General features: G+C 37.9%; 1 protein-coding gene across 1 annotated transcript; it reads left to right on the forward strand.

Moving 5' to 3' along the window:
- Positions 1–2,220: 2,220 nt before the first annotated feature.
- Positions 2,221–4,171, forward strand: LOC18441627 (putative polyol transporter 4). The gene is made up of 2 exons (XM_088845849.1): positions 2,221–2,451; positions 2,758–4,171. Exons 1-2 carry the CDS (start codon positions 2,334–2,336, stop codon positions 4,122–4,124), a joined length of 1,485 nt encoding a protein of 494 aa, XP_088701975.1. The 5' UTR covers positions 2,221–2,333; the 3' UTR covers positions 4,125–4,171.
- The last annotated feature ends 9,459 nt before the right edge of the window (positions 4,172–13,630 follow it).

Raw genomic sequence — 13,630 nt, forward strand, 5'->3', positions numbered from 1 at the left:
GAGAGGGAGCTTCCGATAAAAAAATTCGGTTCGAGAGAGAAGTTCACTGTGTTTCGACCAGAGAGAGAGATCTCAAAATTTTGTTTTAGGGTGGGAGTGCTCACATCCCCTATTTAAATTCTTATAACGTATTATTATATTATTTTATTACGCTCTACCTCATACCTGAGGTGTCGCGTTAAAAGTCTGCTTTTATCGTACGAAAACCACGTCCGCTAAAGGACGTTGCCAGCTGCAAGCAGGAAGCAAAAGCAAGCAAGCAAAACAGGCAAGCAAAAGTTAAACGAAGTAAAAGTTTTTGAAAATAGTGATGGTCCCCAAGGACCATCATATTCAAATAGACCATCACCTATTTAAAAGCATCTTTTCTCCTTTTTTTTTTTTTTCTTTTTTTTTTTTTTTTTTTAAAAATTTTACGATTGTTACAACATATATGCGGATTGAAGAAGCCGGTTTCCCGGTTACTTGGACCCGGTGCCGGTTTCCGAGGCCAGTCAATTTTTCAAGCACTAGTTCATACATTCATCCAGTGTTTTAAAAAACGCCGAGTTGAACCGGACTCGCCCGGTTCGACTCAGAAATTGCAAAAAGTGAATCGTATCGATTAAAAATCGGAAATCGTCTGGTTCTAGAGAGAGCAGGACGATTTTGTACAGTAAATCGCCGATTCATTGTACGGAATCGGCGAGTCCCGTACGGATTTTTTTTTTTTTTTGGTAATCCATGATAGATTTTTTTGTAATACTTGATCGATTTTTTTGTAATCCATGATCGAATTGTTTTTTTTTTTTTGTAATCCATGATCGAATTTTTTGTTTTTTTGTAACCCATGATAGAATTTTTTGTAATCCATGATCAAATTTTTTGTAATCCATGATCGAAATGTTTGTTTTTTTTTCTTGTAATCCATGATCGAATTTTTTGTTTTTTGTTTTTTTTTTGTAACCCATGATAGAATTTTTTGTAATCCATGATCGAATGTTTTGTAATACATGATCGAAATGTTTGTTTTTTTTTTGTAATCCATGATCGAAATGTTTGTTTTTTTTTTTGTAATCCATGATTGAATTTTTTGTTTTTTGCTTTTTTTGTAACCCTTGATAGAGTTTTTTGTAATCCATGATTGAATTTTTTGTAATCCATGATCGAATTGTTTTTTTCTTTTTTTGTAATCCACGATTGAATTTTTTGTTTTTTTGTTTTTTGTTTTTTTTTGTAATCCATGATCGAATTTTATGTAATCCATGATCGACTTTTTTGTAATCCATGATTGAATTTTTTGAAAATTTGTGATTTTTTTTTTTTAATCCATGATCAAATTTTTTTTTGTAATCCATGATAGAATTTTTGGAAAATTTGTGATTTTTTTTTTTTAATCCATGATCGAATTTTTTTTTGTAATCCATGATAGAATTTTTTGAAAATTTGTGATTTTTTTTTTTAATCCATGATCGATTTTTTTGAAAATTTGTTTTCTTTTTTTTAATCCATATTATTCAAAGAGAAAATGAGAGAGATGATGATTCTGAGGCCACCCTATCTCAGCCATATTATTCACATATCGAGTTCCAACAACAACAGTGTAGGGATGAGCACGACAGTGCAGGTGAGCATGAAGGATGGACAATCTTCGAGGATTTTAGATTAGGAACACAACAAAACACTAACACTCAGGGATTTGGGAATAGTCAGACGCCTGCTAATATCGATGATTCGTTTTTAGATCGAATCAATGAATTGTTAAACGAATTCAATCAATGGCACCAGCGTGACCAAGAAGAAAAATAACGTCGTCTATCATTTTATTTTTAGATCATATGTTACTAATTTTATGCTTTATTGTAGTCCATGTATGTTGGTATACTTATTCCATGATAATTATATGTTTATCCTTTTGTGTGATGTAAATTAAATGCTGAATGGCGGTTCATGCAGGGAAAGAACATATCAATATTCGCATATTCATTCAAAAACATGAAAATTCTTAATGAAATACCCTCATTTCTTATTGAATTCCTAAAAAACAATATTTATAATAAATTTTAATAATTTTTTCGGATTTTTTTTAAGCTTTATTTTGACCGATTCACCCGATTCCCGATCCGGATCGCCGATTCGCCGATCCGGATAGATTTTGTGAAAGCCCGATCCAGGTCACCGATCCGTTTTTTAAACCATTGCATCCATCTCTTACCCTTCACTATCAAACACTTATATGCAGAAGAGAACTCGTACATCCCTCTCTCACCTCAATTCATTTCCCCTCTGAATGTAAAGATGGTTGGGTCCAGAAGGATTTGGCACTAGGTGTGACGTGAGACAGAGAAAGGGAGATGGGATTGAAATACGAACTAGTAAATGAGCAGCACCATAGCAAGAACAAGAACACTAACAGATATGTGATTGGGTGTGCCATTTTTGCCTCTCTCAATTCTGCACTTCTCGGCTATGGTACCTCTCTCTCTCTCTCTCTCTCTCTCTCTCTCTCTCTCTCCATCCACCATCTTTTTAAAACTTGGGGTGCCCTGTTTTTTCTTTGCATCCTGTCATATTCATCCCCTTGCCACTCTCCATCGCTGATAGGGCTCAGCACCTCATGCATCTTCAAATTCTTTCCATTAAGGAAGTAAAAGCAATAAGAAGAATTACTGAGGGCTTGTTTTCTTTGCCCTGGCATTTATGAGGACTACAATTGATTATTCAAAAATCCATCTGAAATTGTGGTGAATTTGAATTGATCTTGTCATATATGTGCAGATGGCGGGGTCATGAGTGGGGCTATCCTGTTCATTCAGAAGGATCTCAAAATCACAGAAGTACAGGTAGAAGTTTTCGTCAGTTGCTTAAGCATTGTGTCACTTGTGGGATGCCTCGGAGGCGGTCACACTGCCGATGCGATAGGCAGGAAATGGACCATGGGGCTCTCATGCATAGTCTTCCAATTGGGTGTGGTTCTCATGGCCATAGCCCCTTCTTTCAAAGTACTCCTGGCCGGAAGGATTCTAGCCGGCATAGGCGTGGGATTCGGAGGTGTGATTGCACTCATATACATAGCTGAGATATCCCCAGCTGCGAGCAGAGGAACACTCACTTCCATTCCCGAGATACTTGTCAATTTCGGGATCCTTCTTGGCTATGTTTCAAATTATGCATTCTCGGGTCTTCCTGTCCACATCGGCTGGAGAGTCATGCTAGTAGTGGGGGTCCTGCCTTCAGTGTTCGTCGCGTTTGCCCTCTTTGTGCTCCCAGAGTCACCGAGATGGCTGGTGATGATGAACAGGACCAAGGAAGCACAGTCTGTGCTTCTCAAGATCACAGAGGATGAAACAGAGGTCGAGGCAAGGTTGTCGGAGATAGAGGAGGCTGCTAAGATACAGAACCAGGAGAAAGGAGTGTGGCAGGAGCTTATTAGTCCCTCACCCGTTGTCCGCCGGATGCTAATATCGGGGATCGGGATCCAGTGCTTCCAGCAGATTACAGGCATAGATGCCATTGTGTATTACAGCCCGACCATCTTCATGGATGCGGGTCTTAAGAGTGAGAAAACCATCCTCGCTGCCACGATTGCAGTGGGCTTTGCGAAGACTAGTTTCATTCTGGTGGCAATTTTTTTGATTGATAGAGTGGGCAGGAAGCCTCTGTTATATGTGAGCACCATGGGGATGACTGCTTGTTTGTTCGGTTTGGGGATGACTCTCACATTCCTCAAACATGGGTCTGGGCAAAACCAGATTGCAATCACTCTGGCAATATTGGCAGTGTGTGGAAATGTGGCTTTCTTCTCGGTGGGCATCGGCCCAATCTGTTGGGTGGTAACATCGGAGATCTTCCCATTGAGACTACGTGCTCAGGCATCGGCGTTCGGTGCAATGGGCAACAGGGTGTGTAGCGGGATCGTGTCGATGTCCTTCTTGTCTGCGTCACGGTTCATCTCGGTCGCTGGTATATTCCTTATGTTTTCAGCTATCTCAGCCTTCTCTGTCGCGTTTGTGTACCGTTTTGTTCCTGAGACAAAAGAGAAAACATTAGAGGAGATAAAACTGTTGTTCGAACCAGGGGAGGATTGGAATAAAGGTGGTGAGGTGGAGTTGGAGGATGCAAAGTATTTGGTTCAGAACCAGTAAGTTGTTTGTTATGTGTCTCAGAGATACTAATGAAATCGGTTCTGTCCTTTGACTTGTTTTTCAGACTCAAACTAACCATTCTCAAGTATCTAAGTAATGGTACTCTTTGGGTACCTATTTTTAACACAAAACACAACAAAAATAGGGCAGGGTTTTTTGCCACCAAAGGGGTTTGCAGCCCCTAGTTTACCGGACTGCTTTGAGATAGACTCCTATTGCATAAATTATTCAATTCATGGCTGAAAGCCTTATTTTGAAGGGTGCTTAAGTATGGGGTATATGACTACAGTAATAAAGATCGCTTTTTTTATGCTTTTTAGAGTTATGGTATACCATGGTGTGGAATGGCTTGATTTCAATCAGGTCAGATGGCCCCAAGAAACAAACACATAACAAGAATTAATTCGGTCATGAACAAATATAAAATTTTTATTCAAAGTAATGAGTTGCATGATTTCAATCTTTTGGGGGGCTTCTTACCCTTCGTCAAATAACTCATTTATAGCACCACAATGTCAAAATTAGTTTGAGAATTAATCATAACGAGCTGGGAGATGAAATTCCCTAAAGCAATCTTGAAAACACTACCGCAATGGAGCTCTAACGATGAGCCTATTTTGCTTGTTACAGAAGGGGGTGGCTTTGGACCCTCACCATTTAGATTTGAACTCATGTGGTTAGCAGATAAAATCTCTTAGATACGAAATTATCAATGGATGGCAGAACATCCAGGTCACATGCTGGTCCGATCACATTGTTGCACACAAGTTGAAGAGAATGGGGAAAATAGAGGTTTAGAAATTTCTCAACAAAATTGAGACAAGTTTCAAATGAAATGAATTTACCTCTAATAATCAGGAGCAATAGAATGGGAGTTTAAGTAGGGAGCAGAAAACTAAAAGAGAAAAGTTGAAGATGTGGATCGAGGACCTACTTAGGATGGAAGAACTGTAGTGGTACCAAAGATTGAGATCAAAGTGTCTTGGAGAGGGTAGCAATAATACAAAATACTTTCAAACCATTGTGAATTCTAGGAGAAGATTTAACAGCATTAAGAGTATTTCCATACCAAGGATTGGGGAAGATGAAGTGCAAGCAAAGGAGGTAATTGTTACTTATTTTAAGAAGAGTTTTGAGTTGGAGCCTACACTTAAGTTCAATCGAAGGAATTTTATTAGGAAGAGATCAGAGATGCCATTCTACCACTCCCAAAAGACAAAGCCCCTGGTCCTGATAGCTTCCATATGGCCTTCTTTCGGGAGTTTTCAGAGGTCGTTAAAAGTGACTTACTAGCTTTCTTCTCAGAAATTTATTGGGGGATAGTGGTTAACAAAGACATCAACTCAACTTTTATCACACTTATTCTCAAAAAACAAAGTATCCAAACACTTCAAGACATCAGGCCCATAAAGCTATTATCGGTTTATAACATTTTGGCCAAGGTTCTGGCTAACTGATTGAAAAAGGTCACCCATGAGATTGTGACTGGCCTAACCTGCCTTTATTAAAGATTACCAAATCATGGATAGTATTATTCTAGCACAGGAAATGATCCATTGCACTAATCTTCAAGGGACCATAGGATTGAAGTGTAAGGTGGACTTCAAAAGAGCATATGATAAGGTGGAATGGGACTGCCTAGATCAGATCTTACCCTCATGGGCTTTGGAGTCTGATGGCATAAGTGGATTCAAGGGATGTCTTTTTTTTGCCCATCTATCTGCATGAATTAATGGCAAGGCAATGGGGTACTCTAGGGCAACTAGAGGCCTCAGGTGAGGAGATCCATTGTCACATTTTATATATACATTAGTTGGGGAGTTTTTTCCTTTGATGCTTGATGGGGCGGTTAACATTAGCATGCTTGAAGGTTACCGGCTTCTAGTAACGGCCCTATTGTTTTACATTGGTGATATGCTGATGACACCATAATTTTTTTGAATGCTTCTTTTGAATAAGTGAAACATTTGTGGTAGTTTTTCAAGTATTATCAAATTATCTCAGGGGCAGATATCAACCTTAGAAAAACTAAGCTCATGAACATCAAATGTACTGACTTGAAAGTCTGGGAATGGGCCTCGTGGATGGGATGTGGTTTTGACAACCTACTACTTAGATCTCTGGGATTTCCGTTAGTGGATAACATCTTAAGTCTTGCTTCGTGGGATCCTATCATTGAACGATTCCATACTAAGCTAGATGGTTGGAAGACGAGATATATATCACTGGGGGGCAGAATCATGTTGATAAGGCAACCTTATCTAACCCCTGTTTACTATCTCTCCCTTTACAAAACACTGAGGGCCATTATCCAGAAATTAGAAACTTTGATGAGGAAGTCCCTTGGAGTGAATGGCCAAAAAAGAAGTATCATTTGCTCAAGCGGGGGGCAGTGTGCCTGCTGAAGAAGGATGGGGTTTTGCGTGTTAGAAGGCTTAAATTGGTCAATGAAGCTTTAACGGTTACGTGGTGGTGGAGATTAGCCACTGGAAGGCAACATTTGTGGAAGATGATTTTCTTCAATAAATGTTGAACAGATGGTTTTGGTTTTCTCACTAGGATGAACGGTGGTGGCACTTCAGTAGTGTGGAGGCATAGAAAAAGTGAGACCATTATTCATGTCTTATGCGAAGATGCTGATTGGTGATGGCAACCAAACTAAGGTCTAGTTGACCAAATGGATAGGATAGCAATCTTTATAGACCTTATTCCCATAAATGTATAGACTTGCAGTGCATAAAACTTGCCTAGTCAAAGAAGTGGTGACTGGGGAGGGATGAAATGTGGTGTGAGACATTAAATTAAGATATAAAAGAGTCAATTAGGAGATGGCACGAAAGTTTACAGAACTACTTCAGCTTCTGCACAGTCATTTTTATTTCCCAGAAAGGGAAGACAGGATTGTTTGGGAGTTGATCCGGGTGGGACTAGAAAGTTGAATCTTTTACACGAGGTCATCTGCCAAGATAGATACTCCAATGTTACTTCTACTATATCATGAGCATGGGCCTTTAGGATTCCCCATAGAACAGCTAAGGAAAAGAGCAAAAATTCTTGCATGCAAAAAGGTTGTTGAAACCAATGACCATTTATTTTTACACCATGACTTTTCTGTTAATTCATAAAATAATGTGTCTGGATTATGCGTGAGACAGTCTCGTAGATGTTTGTACAACTAATCTCCATGCCTTTCTCTAAGCAAGGGTTGATTTGTGGAAGATAACTGTGGCAACAATTCTTTGGCGATTTGGAGAGAAAGAAATTCCAGAAATTTTTAGGACAGAATAAGGACTAATGATTTAATTAAACAAACCATCAAAGAGATCAATCATTCATTGGGCAAAGGCCTTTGAGGGTTTCAAAGATGTCCTTAACGAGCATTCCCAGACTAACTTTGATGGCCATCTACTATTGATGAAAAGGTGTGACATAAGAAAAGTAGCAGTGTGGAAGCCCCACCTTACTTGTGGGTCAAACTCAATTTTGATGGGAGTGTAAGGAATAATGGATTGGTGGCAAGTTATGGAGAAACCTTAAGGGATGATAGGTGACATATTATATGGACAATACAAGGACTATTCCCACCTTGTCAGGCTATTGAAGCTGACCTACTTGGTCTCAAATTTTGAGTGATGAATATTGATGGTCATGTCCTCAACTTGATTACTGAAGGTGATTCCTCTAATGTGATTAAATGGTGCTTAGACCCCAATTTCACTCCTTGGAGATGAGCAGGGGTGATGGCTGAGGACCTCTCTCATCTTAATTGTAACCAAGTTGTCTTTTTGCATGTGAACAGCGAAAGGAATTTCCCTTGCAGATGCGCTAGCTAAAGCTCTTATGAACTTGTAATATTTGTTTCTTTATTTTTCTTTTGTTTCTTTATGTTTTCTTTTCTGTTTTTTCTTTGTTTCTTTACTTTTATTTTTTTGTCCTTCATGGCCAACTGTTTGTATCACTTTCATATTCTCAATAAATTATTGTTAAAAGTTTTTTTTTAAAAAAAAACACTTACAAAGTTTGAATATTGCGCAACCAATCTCAATGTAGTGTCTACTGTGTAGGAGTACTGATTTGGAGTGCACATCATATAGCCACAAGTCGTTTTGGCTAATGGGGTCAATCTTCCTCTGCCTTTATTATTGTTTTTCTTGGGATTACATGTTGATAGTCATCACTAACTCTCGCATATGCTGTATGGGCCGGGCCGGTGGGGGCAGCCGAAGCCACCAAATCGAATTATTTTGCCCTCTAGGACCAATTTAGTATTAAGGAGAATATTAGGGCCTTTGTCTTTAGTTTTAATTTTATAGGAGAATATTGGAAACATTATATATGTGTTAGATCAACCATAAAGATTTACCATTATACGATGAGTTGAAGATTTAAATAAGTTGATATGGGAGACTGGTTTCCTTTACGTGAGGATCAGGTCTTGTGCATGTTAATTGAATAAAGAGTTCGTTCTTGTACGGACCCTTTTTCTTAGCTAAGGCAATTCCAAGAAATTGAAATCCCAGAAACTGCAGGGACCTGACTTAGACCCTTCCCAAGCTTGTCCCAAACCGGAATCCTGGCCTTTGGCTCACCAAGGTCCCCTTTTCCTATCCTAAGCTACCCAAAGAAGCTTATTGTGATACACCATGGTGTATTATACCCCGTAGTCCCTACACCCTATAGGCCACTTTTCGTTTAACAAAACCCTAGTTAATTAAGCCTAAACCCATCTAATTGAACTCACTTAGTTAAACTTCTAGTTACACATAAACGAACCAAATTAGGTCTAAAACCCCTTAAACCTTCTTAATTAGGCTTAGAAATGTGCAAGGTCACCCAAGAAAACACTCTAAAATAGGTGTCAATTCTGCTTTAGCCAAACCTCTGCAACATTAGCCTCCTAATTACATATTGATGGACCCATGTAAATAATAAGATAAATAAAAAATACTTCTGTAACGGACCATTGATATCTCTCATTTAAAAATACAGATTTAAAAACACCCTCAACATCTCTAAAAGACACATGCGGACATGTGGGGCCAGATGGCAAGAAACACCCATTGGTTGTGGCATACATCTCGAAGCGAGTTTGACTTGGCCGCGTGCAACCCATGCAGGTCACATGTGACCCAGATGGGCTCAATGCAGATATGGACGGCCTAGATTTGGGGTGTCACCTCCCTTGGGCCCTCACAATGCTTTCCAGCCTATAAAATCCCCACAGTTCTTCGATTTTAAGTGAACTTTTCCGGTAAACCTAGGTGAGGCCCTGCCACTTAATCCAAACCCAAAGAAACTAACTTAGTCTTTTATGCTTATACTTATCTTTTTGAAGACCCCTTCATGAGCACTTTGTAGAATTTGTAGTAAAATAAATAGAGACGAAAGAGGGAGAGAAGAACAATCAACATGATATATGTGGTTTGGCAATGGTGCCTACATCCACAAAAGGTAAACTAGATTCTTATTTAAAAATATTACTCTGATTTACCAAAGATTTATAGAGTAATAATTCTTACATTTTAAGAAACAATTCTCACTACAATAGTAATCCCACAATATATAAAACCCCATGTAAAAAACTTAATATCTTGTAATATACAAGATACGAAACTATGATTTTGAAAGGGAATTTGAAGTCTATTAGGTGGATTTCATTCTTTATGCGCAAGATACCTGTTTTTCTAACAAGAAGTCAAATGTTGGAGAACTCTTTCAAAAGCAAACCAAACTTACCTAATCTTTTTCTCTTCTCAACAAGATAGAAAGAGGTTGACAGATCACGTAGGAGGGTAAAGCAAATAGATTTTGGAACTAGCAGAGAGAAAGAGAGATTGCGTGTGTTTATGACACTTGTCTTATTTTTCTTGATTAGAACATATAATATGCTCCATGGAGGACAATGTCGATCCTCCATGTGCAATCCACCGGTGAATACTATGTTGGACAGTCAATGGAGAGTCCCCTTTGTTACTCATTACCATAGCATGATAGTAGGGCTCGACACTTACGAAGAGTACACGGAAAACTATACAAAGATGCCATCTACTTTTGATATAAGGAAGTCACAAGCATTTTTTTCCGTCAAATTTTAAAACGAGTGGTTATAAAAATGTCATTGACTAAACTCAAAATTTAAAAAAAATTTCTAGAATTTTACGACACACCCCAAACTATCTAATTTGATCTTTAATAGCTACTTGTAAGAAAAGTGTCGGAGATATCTCTAATAGCTATAGTCGAAAAGAATTTATACAAAGGTGTCAACCTTATATAAACGTCGCCATAGCTACAGTTTTTTCAAATAGTTCGCTACCATCATGGATTGAGTGGATGAATGACACATTATAACCTTGTCCCTTGTTGACATTCGACAGTAACGATTGCACCAAAACTAATAACATTATATAAAAACACATTTTTCAACGTATTATATATTATAAGATCATTTCCCTGTTGTACAATAAATTCATAATTTCCCTAGACCATCAGATGTGAGATCTGGCGGCAAGGCAAGGAGCTTTCGTAGAAGTACTCAAATGCAAGAAAGAACTACCGATATTCACACCTGCCATCTTGAACCTTAAGCAAATGAGAAATAGATGCGTAAGGTCGTCAGGTAACATTTGGAATTGAGGTTGTTGAGCTCTATTTGAAGTGTTCGTTGATATATCAAAATGTAGACATATCGTAATAGCGATAAATATTACCTACTCCGAATATTATTTAATCTGATGTTTTTGATGTGAATGGTATGTTCCCTTTATTGTTTAAAATTCATGTGAACGGGCTCTCACCGCCATTTTTTAGTCTATTTTTTTTTTTGTTTTTTTTGGATAACTCAGTAGGGAAGATAGACCCTGCACGTTTTTCTCAAGCAGCTTAAGAGTTAGCTTTTTAAAGGTATTATTAATGCAGTGGTGTTAGTGGTGAGAATAGAAATTACAACCTGGTCACTAGATTGTGGGTGCTACCATCGCCTTTCTCTTCGTGATATTTCCAATTCCTGCCGGGGTATACTATCTATTTACTTCCTCAGCAAAACAAATGTTAGGGATACCTTTTAGATCTGACATTTTGTAGATGTAATATCTACAACACATAGAGTGATCTTACTAAAAAAAATATATAAAATAAACTCTCAATGTATAGTAAGAAAACTAACGCTATGAGATTAAATAAAGACTATTCAAATTTTGTAGGGCTACATCTAAGTATCACGCAACTCAAACTTCAAACTTTTTCTTTTGAAAATAGTGAACTAGTAATTCTTATGCCGTTCCTAAAATTTTAGACAAAAAAGTCTCACTAAGTAGGTGTTTGGAGGAGGCACTAGATACACATTTTGTTCCCACGGGAGCATAGTATCGGTGGGACTGCAGCCTACGTGTAAACCCTATCCTCCAAATGGATTACCCATTCAGGGGTCCCCTGTTGCCAACCTTTTTGAGAATGACATTGAATCCTGCATACCTACACATAGATATATTTTTTTTTCTTTGTATCATCAAATATATATATATATATATATATATATATATATATATATATATATATATATAATTTTATTTAAGCTTCTATGTTCAATATTTCTATAGTCTTTGAACAATAATAATAATAATAATTGGGATTAGTTTATGTAGTTGAAATTCAACGCCATAATTTCTTGGCTGCTCCAACCAACTATAACCGCCCACCATCCATCCTCGATGGATGCCGAAGATCCAACGGTTGGGAAATCCCTGGAATCATGAGTAAAGAATTTTACAAACAATATTGTTCACTATCAAGGTCGGTAATTTTACATAACGCATTTATTCAACAAAAACAATTAATTTAACACGTGTTTATCAAGTTGATAGCAGCTGCCGCATCTGACTTGGCACCGGCGGCCAAGGTCCCTCCCTCCCACTCTCTCAACTTTCCCTCCATTTTGGACTTTGGATCCCCAAGAAGCCGTTACATTTTTTATGAATATTCCTTGGTTTCACCCATGATTTTTCCATATTTCAATCCAAAACATGGATCGAATATGAAGTCGGGGTGGCAACGGGTTGGGCCGCGTCATCCCGTTGCCGGCCCTAGGCCTAATCAGGCCAAAAATGCCCTAGCCCAAATCCGACCCTATTCCAATAAAAGCCGGGTCGGGCCAAATAAAAAAAATAGATAAAAAAGAGGGCCGGTTTGAACCAGGCCCAGCCTGACGGTAGACCTAGGCTGGCCTTACCCTCGGGCAACTTTTAAAGCCCATACCCTAATTTTTTAAGGCCGGGCTGATTGGGCCACCTCGTCCATTGCCACCCTTGATATCAAGGACCTAGCTAGCTAGAATTTTTGGCTCGTTTTTGGATGGGAGCAAAAAAAACATGTCGCAATAGTAAAATCCACCCAAAAAGGGTGGGTTCAACCAAGTAAAATAAAAATGAGGCTAGTTTCTAGTTTGGTCACACATGAATCTGGTTCTCTAGAAATCCATCAAAAGAGTGAGTGCACATACATTCTTGCAAATTTCAGTCCTATTTTCTACCAAACAAAAGAAGGTGGGTGCTGGTTTGGCCGCTCATGTCTCTAGTGCTCATCCCAAAAAAATTATTGGATAAATTATGAGAGAGTGTAGTATGCTGTTGTGCTGAATATTGTACTCGAGCAAGAGAATTGCTAGGGAGGAGTAATGTAACAGACTTTTTATTTGCAATTTTTGTGTTTCTTTTAAGGGCGTGGTTTGTATAAGGCCGAGGCCCTAAACAATCAAATTAAGGTGCACTTTCAAATAGTTTCAAAAATACCGAAAATCTTTGTGATGGTTTGAAATTTTATTTTTATGTTTAATTATAAAATTTAAAGCTTAAAAAACATTATAGATCACACTTGAAAATATTTAAAATTGACCGTTTGAAAATGATGCACTATTCTTAAGACTTGAAATCTATTTTTCTTAATATCTGTGTATCTTGAGGTAAAGATATCAATTTGAGGATTTTTTTAGTATCGAAACAACCTTTCCATTGAATTTTTCGGGTGGCCTTAATTTGATGGTTTAGGGCATCATCCTTACATAAACTTTTTTTTTCTTCTTTTTTAATTGAGATTGTTGACATCCACGATCCCATAAAATATTACAGAATGTATCTTACCCGAGGGAATAAATGCATAGGGTGCTCTACACAATAAAATTTCCGTGGATAAAAAAAAAAAAAAAAAATAGGGCTAGAGAAATGGCAAAATAATGGCAATGAACAAATCACATTTTCCTCTTTTTGTTACCCTACATGAAAAAACATAAATCATCAATAGTTTACTTAACTATTCATTTAATCCCCGGTATTTAGCACTGCAAAGCTCATGGGTCGGTTTACACTTTACAGTGACCGAGACAAGAGATGGGCAGTTTCGTCTTATTTCTGGATCTTTTAATACTCTTGTGGTACATTGAAGAAAGAAAAAAATTTGAATCTCTTTAAAAAATCTGGATCTTTATATAGAGAGAAGTGAGAAAAACGGTTTTC

Source organism: Amborella trichopoda, chromosome 9 (assembly GCF_054954075.1).
Source record: "Amborella trichopoda isolate Santa Cruz 75 chromosome 9, AtrichopodaSantaCruz75HAP2 v2.0, whole genome shotgun sequence".
Lineage (NCBI taxonomy): Eukaryota > Viridiplantae > Streptophyta > Magnoliopsida > Amborellales > Amborellaceae > Amborella > Amborella trichopoda.